At 41.2% G+C, this 12,515-nt stretch overlaps 1 protein-coding gene across 2 annotated transcripts; it reads left to right on the forward strand.

The window, feature by feature from the left end:
• The first annotated feature begins 3,253 nt into the window (after positions 1-3,253).
• Positions 3,254-6,451, forward strand: LOC133800983 (uncharacterized). 2 transcript variants are annotated; one of them, XM_062239104.1, is made up of 6 exons: positions 3,254-3,968; positions 4,873-4,930; positions 5,005-5,122; positions 5,228-5,345; positions 5,583-5,630; positions 6,092-6,451. In XM_062239104.1, exons 1-6 carry the CDS (start codon positions 3,408-3,410, stop codon positions 6,143-6,145), a joined length of 957 nt encoding a protein of 318 aa, XP_062095088.1. In that variant the 5' UTR covers positions 3,254-3,407; the 3' UTR covers positions 6,146-6,451. The 2 variants fall into 2 exon arrangements, with proteins under 2 accessions (XP_062095088.1, XP_062095089.1); XM_062239105.1 differs by lacking the exon at positions 5,583-5,630 and having other exon boundaries at positions 3,256-3,968.
• Positions 6,452-12,515: the final 6,064 nt, after the last annotated feature.

The following is a 12,515-nucleotide window of genomic DNA, read 5'->3' on the forward strand; positions in this document are numbered from 1 at the left end:
CTCTGAATGAAAGCTTTGAGGTTCTCAGTGGGTTGCTGCTTGATGTTGGTTAAGGAACCAACCTCCATGTCGTGGTCGCGGGCAGCAATAAACTGCCTCCTAAACGCGGACTGTAGCTCCTTCCAACTGTGGATTGATCCGGGAGCTAATCTTTTCCACCAGTCCTCCGCGGACTTGGTAAGGGTGAGTGAGAAGCACATGCATTTGGCGTCCTCACTGACACGCGCCACTTGCATCATTTTATTGTATTTAGCTAGGTGGGTACGCGGGTCTGTCCTCCCATCATATAATTCTATGTGAGGCATTTTGAAGTTATCCGGGAGGGACGTTTCCGCGATCCTCCTAATACATGGTTCCGGGTCTTCCTCCTCAGAGTCTGACAGGGCCCCACTTTGCTTCCGGACCAGTTTGGTCAAGGCAGCAATCTGTTCCTCGAGCCTCTTAGTATCACTTTCCGGGAGGTCACGTCCCCGGAGCTTGTCATTAATATGATTTCGGAGGTCATCTCCGCGAGGCCGAGCCTTTTCTCCTTTGGCCTTTTCATACTTGGCCTCCAACCTTCTTCTTAGGTCCACCGTGGACCAGCTATCTTCGGAGTGCGAGTTCGCAGCCCGACCGTCCTGGTTGATGGAATCACTGGGGCGGTTGTTCCTTCCCCTAGGCCTGGGTGCCTTAGCACCGGGCCCTTTAGGCACAGAGTGCCCCCTTGGGGCTGAAGGACGTCTGGGCTTAGGAGCGCCAGAGACCTTCTGCGCGCGGGGGGGGGGGGGGGGCAGTCGGCCTGGTGATTCACGCCTTTAGGAGGTGCAGGGGCGTCACCGCGCACAGGCTCTCCAACTTTTTCTTTGCCCTTGTGAGGGGCGGCTTTGGATGGTCCAGCAGCGGCTGGATCCGGCATGGGGGCATCAGCACCACCTAGAACAGAGGCATCCTCGTCCGAGTCGCCTAGATCTCCGAACTTACTTTGGAGGCGCTCCATCATGCGTTGCATTCTTTCGGAGACGCGCTCCTGCTCAGCAAGCTTGGCCTTAGTGGCCACCAGTTCTTCGGCTACTTGGACCAGTTCTGGGTCCTTCTCATAGTAGCAGCCGTCCTTGTAATAACCGTCTTGGACATACTCTTCTTCGTCTTCTAAGTATGTTGTATCTTCGGTACTGACCCGATCCTGGCGGGATGTCGGGTCTTCACCTTGGTAGTCCAAGGGTTCGCTTTGCACCACATCTTCCCTCACGGTATCGGGGTTGACCGTAGCATTTTTGTCAACAGCGGATTTTCTCGTAGTCACCATCTCTTTAGCACGAAGTGAATACAAAAAACGTACACAGAAAAAGAGCTGACTAACAACTTCCTACAGCTCTCAATGAAAGCACCAAAATGTTTACCGAGTTTTTCGGAAACGAATAACTAACAGAATAATAAAAAGATAAGAACTGTAGAAATGCTGAAATGTAATTAAACAAACAGTGTTTTTACGTGGTTCAGGCGTTAACAAGCCCTAGTCCACGAGTCGATGTTATTATACTTGGAAAAGGTTACAGTAAGATGGCTGGTGCACAAGAACTTCACACACTCACAGTGTTTCTCTCGGGTTCTCTTGAAGAAGATGAAGCTAGAGAGATTTTAGTAGAGTTTTTGCTATGTGATTTTTTCCGTCCCCCTTCTTGTAAAATGAAGGGGTCTTTATAGCTAGGGTTTCGGATTAGGGTTTTTCTTTACGTACCTGAGTCTTAATTACACCAGCCATAAATAGGGGATACAATTACTGTAGTAGCATGGCTACAAGACTCTATGTGGGTATATTTACGTGAAAGTATGGGGAACACACAAAGTCAGCCGTCTTTTCCAAGTTGTCAGCGGAACAGTAGGCGAAAAGGTACCCTTAGGCGTGCTGGGATGTGTGCGGCTTTGACCTGACGGGCGTGTCAGGCGGGATCCTGTGTCAGGCGGATATCATTCCAAATATGCCTCCTCCAGGACTCGACCGTTTGGCTTTGTTCCGTGCGAGGCACGGAACTGCTTCCGCGGAGACCACTCGAAGAGCTTCTCCTGGAAGGGGCTTCCCCGAAGGATACCCCTTCGGGAGTCCGGGAGAGTTGACGAGTTTCCGTGTTGTGTTTGCTTGGAAGAGTAATCCGGACACTAAACGGGAGAGGCGAAGCCTTTCCGTTCATCCGCGAGCTTTGGTCACCTACCGTGAAAGACATCGATAATTCTGCTTCCCCGAGGACATCAATCTAAACGCTATCCGGAAATCTGGATAACACCCACTAAGTGTAAAGCCTCATAAATCAATCTCTAAAAAGCCAAATGACCAAAATGCCCTCCCTATTAATTATAAACCCTTTTGTCCAAGTAGGGCCATTTTAGTCATTTTACTCAATTCCCGCTAATCCTCAAGTGTCTCTAATATTTTCCCGCTTGCTCCCCAATACCTGAAAGTCACCAAATAATACTCCTCGATATCAACATTAACCTAAATGTATTCTCTAAATCCGTGCTTATACCCCCAGGCTTAACCCAAGCCGGGTATAAATATTCCTCCTTGACTTTCTGCTAATCCGCTCTCTGGGATCGTCTCGAGTCACAAATCACAGATACATCCACATCACAGTGTGGTCTCAATAGCCATCACATATCAATACAGTTATGCCCAACATGGCCAAAATTACAATTATGCCCTTCTAACACAATCCGGGCCTACATGCATACTAATGTACATAGTCATGCATCTCAAATAATCAAATAGTTATATAACACGCTTTAAATCATAATCATGCATTTAACTCATAAAATCACACAAAAGTCTCATCATGCCCTCCTGGCACGCTAATCAATGCCCTTAAGCCTTATTAGCGAATTTGGGTCGTTACATTAACCACTTGAAATAAATTTCATTGCTAAAATGAAACTACACGAGTATTTTTAATTGCGTGCCAAATTAGTGATGCATTGCTAAAATATAGCTCACATTACAAAAAGCTTGATATAATGATATGCTAAAAATTGTGTTAAATTTGACATATGCTAAAAGTTTGTTCAAATTTGACACTCAATATAGCATAATACATATTTTGTATCACCATAAATACTATATATTTTTCTTATTATCTTATATTATCAATAATAAAATATATAAAAAAAATGATTATTTTAGTATATTTTTAATAAATATCAAATTAACTTCAATGAAATATTACAATTTTGAATTGCTATAAATATATAATAGATTCACTTTTTGTACGATATATATAACATATTATTTACATATTCTTTCAATGGTGTAATGTTTTTTTTTTCCGTAATTTTGGAGGATAATTCTGGTGCACGTATGATTAATCTTGGTTAAAAATGAGGCTTTTGAATATCATGATCTTCTTCTCTTCTAATTAGCTGGTCTGAACTTAAACATGGCTTCTCCGATGTCTTATTCGGTTCTGGAGGACAAGGATCTCGACGACGCCGCGTTGTGGGCTGTGATTGACTCTGCCGTCGCTGCCTCGACTTCCTCCAAATCTCGTAAGCCTCTCGCTATCAAATATCCTCATCCTAATCCTAATACCAATTTTCGTTCAAACGCATCTCCACCATTAAAGCTCACCAAGACCACTGTAAACCCTTACTGCACTGAACCTGTTTCCAAGTCCAAGGTCTGCACTGAGGGTGAGGCATTGGAGGAGGAACCTTGGATTTTCCGGCCGCCGAGGAAGATCCATAGGACCTGCTCTTCCGAAGTTAGTGAGACGAGCCCCCTCGCCGTAGTTAGGAATATGCAGCGCACGCCTACAACTACCGTCTATTCCACTCCTGAAAAGTGTTTGTCGCCGGAGATCGGAAAGTTCACTTCCTCAGAATGCTCTGCCGGTAGTGGTGGGAGGAGTCAAAATAGAGAGAGTTCAGGGAAGCACAGCTTGTCCGGGATGTTTCCCTCCGTTTCATTATTTAAGGAGTACCAAAACGCGGCCATGGCGGTAATTTCTTCTAGATTTTTTGTGCATTAAACTTTGTAAGTTTTTTTTTTTTTTTTTTTTAAAATAAAGCGATTACTGATTGGTGAGTTCATTAGACGAAATTGTAGCTTCTTGTGACTGCATTCCCGAGTACTGCTTGACCTCTAGCTATTTGAAGTGTATTGTGTCTTGGAAATTTGAAACATTTGAAATTTAGAGCTTGAAAGCTACGAAGGACAATCTAAACTCAAGACTCTAGGCATACTAGGTAGATACTAGATATTGACATAACATTACTTTGTACTTTCATTGTTTTGTTAGTTTTAGTGGGAATCTGTCTTGTCTGTTTCAAGTTGGAGCTGCTGTTAAATAATTGGAGTATTGCTGTGGCATTGGTCAATGATTAAAATTTATCTAATCAAATGAATTAAGGGTTCGACTTATGGGACTTGTGAGGTTGATCATGATGTTTTTAAAGAGGGTCTCTAAGCCATGCCAGAGTCCATTTAGGTATTTTAGAGTAATTCACACCATTCTATAGAGTCTAGGAAGGATATTTGTTTAGCATCCTATTCTCTCTTATCTTTTGTCTGTTTCATGATCAGTCCTTTGTCTGTAGTGTGAATGCAGCATATTTATTCAGAAAGATGATTTGAATGATAAAGAATACATCTTTCCAGTTTCCTCTAGTCTTAGAGTTCCGTATAGCAGATTTTTAAATTGAATAATCTTAGTTTCCTTGATTACTTAGTTAGATATATAATGGGTTTGGGCATTCCACTTAAAAGGTCCATTTTTTTGCAGTTAATACGTGGATCTACTTATGCTGGTTTCCTTGTAATTGTTTGTTTTGGGTTTCTCCTTTCTTATCAATGTGAACCTGTGACTGGATTAGTTTGGATCTAATTGTCATTTCAATTGACAGATATTGGAGAAAACTGATTACACTATGATATCTGGACACCCTTTCATAAAAAAATCAGGTAAAGCATGGTGAGTATCTTCTTGTGAGTTGTTTCAAGATGGAACAATAACTTGAGGCACAGTTTTCCTATAGGTTGGAGGAAGATATCATTTTACTTTAATCTGTCATATGAAATCAAAGACAAGACGATTGAGTTTGATGAGAACCGTAATGTTCAGCGTGCTGAATTTGTGGTTCGAGCCTTCATGCAGTATGTGTTCTGGCTTTTGAAAATTAACTTATGATCTGTCATAATTTCATTTATATATCTTCGTTTTCACTATTCCTTTCTCCCCTCCTACTGCTCGATTACTAGGGGTGGTAGGTTTTCTGATGGATGGGGTTCATGTGAGCGGCGTGAGAAGAGATTTTTAAAACCAAATCATGATATTCCCAGTACAGCAGAGACCAGAGCCAAAAATAAAGCATGCCAGGTGGATATATATATATATATTATTTCTGCTTGTTTGTTGCCATTATTAAAGGGCTTGCATAGCAACGATAATGTTTTATTTTTTAAAAGTGAAATGAAGGGTAAGATGTTGGAGATATCTTTATCATCCATTTCATTTTATAAAATGAAAAATAGCAAACATGAAAGTTACCTAAGCAAGCTAAAAATGTGTTATTTTGCTGACAATTTCATATGTTTCTCTTCCCCTTGTATATAGTTCATTCAGAGGACAATGTTATACATATTTAGCTTTGTTCACCTAATGGTTAGTATCCATATTTAACTACATTGATGATGTATGCTTTTGCCTGGTTATTTCTCATAATCTCTCGAGCCTTGCCTTTTTTGAAGTGCAAAACTTTACTTCCTTTTTTAATTTTATATATCTAGTGATAATGACATTATTCGAGCTCCCAGCAGAAAATTAACAAACGATAGATCCTCTATTGAGATTGGAGTAGATCTCACTACAAAAAGTAATATGATAAGGTTCTTTATTCCATGTCTGTTATCAGTTTATCTGCTTCCAGACTTCATTTACTAGATAATAATTTAATATAGGGTATCATTTGCTCATAGAACTCCATTGTTTTTGTCCATTAATAGAAGATACGGGTTTCCTGTGTGATAGTTCCAACACAAGAAGACATGACCCATATACATGATCTATTAGTTTCAGTTTTACTACTTTTGATTCTGATTCAATTTTCTTATTCTAATTTGCAGGACCTGCTAGGAATAGGAGAGTATAGACCTGGTGCTGGACAGGTCAATCGATAAAGATGATCACATTAGTTGTCACTATTGTTCAATGAGTAAGCAATGGATCATGAAAATGGATAGATTCACTCAGACTCATAGACCAGAAGTTTATAATAATAAAAAATAGGCACCAGTCCTTATTTCTAATGTAAATTTGTGACTTGGTGATGTAATTTTCTTTGGGGATTTTTCTTTACACAGAAAAAAAACGTGTTAAGAAGTAGAAAAGACTAGCGAAGGTCAAGAAAATGTCAAGTTAGTGATATTGTAGTACTAGTAGTAATATTCGTTCACTTCAATATATGATGTATACATTTTTGGTTATATTGGTTTCCAATTGCAGTCTTTTTTTCTACAAATTAGAGAAAGAATAAAATGTATATCTATTTCTCTCTGTCCTTGGATAGAATGAAGAAACAGCCTTATATATGGGCTAAGAATAAGGCTAATACATGTAAGCCTAACTAACCAAAAGAGTAACAGATTAGTTAACGAAACTATAACTAATCTAACAACCAAATAACAATATAACTAATTTTAATACTCCCCTCAAGATGGGATGTATAGATTTTTTACGTTCATCTTTGATAATAAATCCTTGAATTGACTTGGAAATAAATGCTTAGTTAAAGTATCAGCTAGGTTGTTTTAGGAGGTAACATGGATAAGTTTCAAACGACCATCTTGTATCTTTTCTTAGGCTATGTGGCAATCAAAATCTACATGCTTCGTACACTTACGGAAAATTGGATTTCAGAGATCTGTATCACAACATTAGTATCACAGTGTAAAGTAGCCACTTGGTTGAGTTGAATACCAAAATCTTTGAGAATAGCAATGAGCTAAGTAATTTCGCAAGTTGTTGTAGTCATAGCTCTATATTCGGCTTCTGCAAATGACCTTGAAACAGTAGGCTACTTCTTTGATTTCCAGTAAATGAGTGACTGATGAAGGAAAACACAATAGCCCGATACAGATCTCCTTGTGTCAATCCACGCACTACAATCTGCATCTGAGAAAATTTTTACCTGTAGATTGGAGCTGCATGAAGATGAGGTATTCGAGGAGTAGACATATATTGACTAAGTTTTTTAACAGCAAACGAAAGGTCAGGTCTAGCAATGGTCAAATAAATCAATTTACCTATTAAACTTCTGTATGCTTTAGGATCCAAGAGAAGTTCTCTATCATCTTTGTTGATATTGATATTAGGTTCCATGGGAGTGACAAAAACTTTGGCTCCTAAGTAACCTGAATCATTGAGAAGTTGTAAATACAGAAATGCCATTATTTGACCTGCCAATTTCTAAGCTAAGAAAAAATCTTAATGGTCAAGGTTTTTTAACTTGAAACCTGAATTTAGTTGTTCTTTAAATATAGTGGGAGCTGCATCATTGTTAGTATCAAGCACTATATCATCAACATAAAATAATATAGCAATAAAGACACCTGAATTATTACGAATGAATAAAGAATGATCAGATTTACATTGTTGGAAGTATAATTGAGTGAGAGTGTTAATAATAAATATGAACATCTATAGCTTCTAATGAAGAAGTAAAACGATGGTTTTTGTAATGCCCTACTTCCGTAGAGCTGTTACTAGGTGAGTTTAAAACGTGCAATTAACTCGCTAATCGAGGTTTTAGGTTAAAAGTGTAGCTAAACCGTAATAAAATTCATACAATTTGTGTATATAATCATCCATTGAAAATTATAAAGCGGTATACATTTGGGATCCCAAAATATTGTTTAGAAATATTTACAACTCAAAAATGTAATTAGAGTCGACTAAACGACAAAATCAAGTTTAGTACAAACATCTACCAAAAATACCCATGGACGTGGTCGCCAGGCAGGCCAAACATGTACGCGTCGCTTCACGCTCTCCGTACTCACGGTTGGTCGACTCTCCCCTTTCCCTTAGCTGCACCATAGAGCACCCGTGAGTCGAAGCCCAGCAAGAAAACTCCACACAAGAAAATAGCATATGCATAACCATCAATTAACACATAACAAAACCGCCAACAGGCTAAACACATAACGACCATGTCGTCCCAGGCGCTTTACCAGGCCCTGGGTTCGCGGTCTATACCGTGAGGATATCCCAGGTATCCAATAGGGTCTTACCCTGGCAGCTCGCACTCTGCGTGCTTAACGCTACTCCCGACCCCTTGCCGTACTCGGCCTTGCCGTTCTCGGCGCTCACCGTTCCCAGCTCTTGTCGTTCATTCACATATATGCACACATAAAATAGTTAAAAAAATACTTAAACACATATAAACATAATCAATGGGGCTACGCCCTGTAACACAATCATATAGGGTCGTGCCCTGCAACACAAACTATAAGGCCTCGCCCTGCTCTATGGGTATAGCAGTTTTCTTACTTGTGTCCCAAGCTACCCGAGCACTGCGATCACGAGCACAGTCCTCTAACTCGAGCCTTGAAGAGAAATCCTAGTCACAACGTATGAATAAAATCAACTATCATGTTCTAACTCATTAAATAGTTTTGAGACATAACTCTAACCTCTGGGACCTTGGTTTCTACCAAACTAGGTAGTAGAAACCTTCCCGAGCCTTAACATTCAAGTTCCCGAGCTAAAAACTCTCAATTTGCCAAAATTCCACTTTTGAGCTGCGGCCCAGCCCCCCTTAAGCGCCGCAGCGCGCCCCAAAATAGAGGCAAAATGCCTCACATCTGCCAGACTCGGGCCACGGCGCCCAAACCTTGCGCCACGGTGCCTGGGAAATTATTCGAGCTAAAAACGTAAGCGGCCCGCGGCGCGAGCCCGAAACCCAGAAAATCCCATGCAATTCTACGAGCCAACACCTCATAAATCAACCCAAATCAATACCTAAACCCAGAATTGAGCCCCAAACCACTTATACCAAACTAACAGCAACACATAAACTTAAAGAAACCAACCAAAGTCCTACTACAACCCAAGTTCAATTATCTAAGTTCTAATCCCTCAAACTCCAAGAAAACAGAGGAAAATTAAACAAAATTCAAGCTTGGATCCTTACCTCTGTATTAATTTTGGCCTGAGCAATTCCTACAAACTTCAAGCCCTCAATCCTTTAACTCAAGACCCCCAAATTTCTTCAAAGTTTCAAGACACCAAAGGGAGAGAGAGAGAATCGGTGGAGAGAGAAAGGGAGGCAAAACTGAGATTTTCCTTCTGTTTATTTCTTTCCTTCTAACCCCTTTTAACCTTGGCAGCCAAAGATGTAAGCCTATCCCTTAGCAAAAGACCCAATTGCCCCTTAGACTTATCCTAACCTCTTAGGTAACCCAAGGGCAATTTAGTCATTTTCCATACCCCATTAAGTCCTCGAGTAGTCTTATAAATCCTCATTAATCCCGACATGTCCAAATCATTACCAAACTACTACCCGTTACTCCATAGATCCCGAACACATTTTACGTTCCTAAGTCGGGTATTTGACCCCGTTGTGTCTTCCTAGCTAAACCGCTCCCTAGGGCTGTCTCAGATCGTGCATCAGAAATATATAACCACTCACACGTGGTAAGGATCACAATAATCACAAATATTACATTTATGCCCTCAACTGGAAAAAATTACAAACATGCCCCTAATAACCAAACGGGGCCCACATGCATATTTAATTCACCTAAACATGCATTTCTAATCACATACTCATCAAATTCACACATTAACATAATAAAAAATTATTGCCCTCCAATTACGCTAATCAAGGCCCTAAGCCTTATTAGCGAATTTGGGATGCTACAACTATCCCTTATTACCTGAATAACTCAGGATACCGATCTTGCATATTTGACTCAAGCTCCCATGTCTCCTCTTCTACCTTGCTGTTCCTCCACAACACTTTCACCAAGGTGATGGTCTTCCTCCGCAAGACTTTATCCTTCCAGTCGAGAATCTGAACCGGCTTCTCCTCATATGACAAATCCTGATCCAACTCCAAATTCTCATAACTCAGTACATGCGTCGAATCTGATACATACTTCTGCAGCATGGACATGTGAAAAACATCATGAACCCCTTGTAAAGCTGGAGGCATCGCCAATCTATAAGCTACCACTCCAACCCGTTCCAGAATCTCAAAGCGGCCAACAAACCTAGGGCTCAGCTTGCCACGAACACCAAACCGTTTCACTCCTCTCAAAGGTGAAACCCTAAGGAACACATGGTCACCGACCTGAAATTCTATGCTCATGCGTTTCAAGTCTGAGTAACTCTTCTGGCGACTCTGGGAGGCGAGCATTCGAGCTCTAATCTTTTCAATCGCCTCATTGGTCCTCTGAACCATCTCAAGACCGAAGTATCTCCTCTCACCCGTCTCATCCCAATGGATAGGTGATCTGCACTTCCTCCCATATAGCATCTCATACAGAGCCACTCCGACAGTCGCCTGATAATTGTTATTGTATGAAAACTCAATCAAAGGGAGTTATTTACTCCAAGATCCCCCAAAATCCAGCACACAGGCTCGTAGCATATCTTCCAATATCTAAATCCTCCTCTCAGACTGTCCATCTGTCTGAGGATGATAAGCGGTACTAAACCGCAACTATGTCCCCATAGCCTTCTGTAGACTCTCCCAAAACTTGGAGGAGAAGGTGTGGACCCTGTCGGATACTATCGACCTCAGAGTCCATTGAAGTCGAACAATTTCCTTCACATATAACTCGACATACTATTGCATAATATAAGTCATACTGACAGGTAGAAAGTGGGCGGACTTGGTATACCTATCCACAATCACCCATGCTGAATCATGCTGTCCCATGGTCTTCGACAAACCAACCACGAAGTCCATGGTGATATCTTCCCACTTCCACTCTGGAATCCCTAGGGGCTACAATAACCTTGCTAGCCTCTAATGTTAAGCCTTTATCTGCTGACAAGTTAAACACTTGGCCACATAATCCACCACGTCCCTCTTCATTCCCGACCACCAATACAAGACTCTCAAATCTTGGTACATCTTCGTCGTACCTGGATGTAAAGAATAGGGAGTGGTATGCGATTCATCCAAAATCTCTCACTGGATATCATAATCCATCAAAACACAAATCCGACCCTTGTACTTCAGTAATCCCATCTCTGAGATAGAAAAGTCCTTAGCCGCTCCGACTAAAACGTTCTCTCTGTGACCTCTCAACTGAGAATCCTTCCCCTGCACCTCCTTGATCCTCTCAAGGAGTGTAGACTGAAGAGTGATGTTGGCTAACCGACCAACCAGCAACTCTATACCCTCTCTAGTCATCTCCTCAGCTAGCTTATCAGATATCTGTCTCGAACTGAACAACTGTCCTAGGCCCTTCCGACTCAATGCATCAACCACTACATTAGCCTTCCCAGGATGGTATAGGATATCACAATCATAATCCTTTACCAACTCCAGCCACCGTCTCTGGCGCATATTCAGATTCTTCTATGTAAAGAAGTACTTCAAGCTTTTATGGTCGGTGTATATCTCGCACTTCTCACCATATAGATAATGCCTCCAAACCTTAAGTGCGAATAGCACCGCTGCCAACTCCAGATCATGCGTAGGATATCTTTACTCATACTCCATTCACTGCCTCGATGCATAGGCTATCACCTTTCCTGCTTGCATCAGCACACACCCTAAACCCTGTTTGGAAGCATCACAGTAGACCACAAACTTCTCATTGTCTGTCGGCAGACTCAATACTGGCGCGGTGATTAGACTCCGCTTCAGATCCTTGAAACTGTTCTCACACCGGTCCGTCCAAACATACTTAGTATTCTTCCTTGTCAATTATGTAAATGGTGTAGCTATTTTGGAGAACCCCTCAATGAACCGCCGATAATATCCTGCCAATCCCAAAAAACTCCTAACTACAGGAATGCTTCTCGGTCTAGGCCAATCTCTTACTGCCTCAATCTTACTTAGGTCAACCAGAATCCCCTCCTTACTGAAAATATGGCCCATAAACATAACTTGCGATAGCCACAACTCGCACTTGCCGAACTTAGCATATAACCTATGCTCTCTCAATCACTGCAATACCAAACGTAGATGATGCTCTTGCTCTATCTTTGACTAAGAGTGCACCAGTATGTCGTCAATAAACATAATCACAAACTTGTCCAGATAGTCCTTCAAAACCCTATTCATCATGTCCATAAAAGTTGTTAAGGCATTGGTTAATCGAAAGGGCATATCTAGGAACTCATAATGTCCATATCTTGTGCGGAAAGCGGTCTTTGGTATGTCCTCCTCTTTAATCCTTAGCTGATGGTAACCTGACCAGAGATCAATCTTAGAAAACACTGTTGTTATCCAGGTTTTTGGATAGCGTTTAGATGGATAGCCTTCGGGGAGCAGAATCATCAAGGTCTTCCACGGAGGGTGACCAGGGC

This window comes from Humulus lupulus, chromosome 9 (assembly GCF_963169125.1).
Source record: "Humulus lupulus chromosome 9, drHumLupu1.1, whole genome shotgun sequence".
Classification (NCBI taxonomy): Eukaryota; Viridiplantae; Streptophyta; class Magnoliopsida; order Rosales; family Cannabaceae; genus Humulus; species Humulus lupulus.

Bases quoted from the DNA above. Each gene is read 5' to 3' on its own strand.
- LOC133800983 (XM_062239104.1), top strand. From the start codon at position 3,408: ATGGCTTCTCCGATGTCTTATTCGGTTCTGGAGGACAAGGATCTCGAC. The intron at 5,346-5,582 runs GTGGATATATAT...CCTTGTATATAG, and splicing joins CCAAAAATAAAGCATGCCAG to TTCATTCAGAGGACAATGTT. The intron at 5,631-6,091 runs GTTAGTATCCAT...TCTAATTTGCAG, and splicing joins TTAGCTTTGTTCACCTAATG to GACCTGCTAGGAATAGGAGA.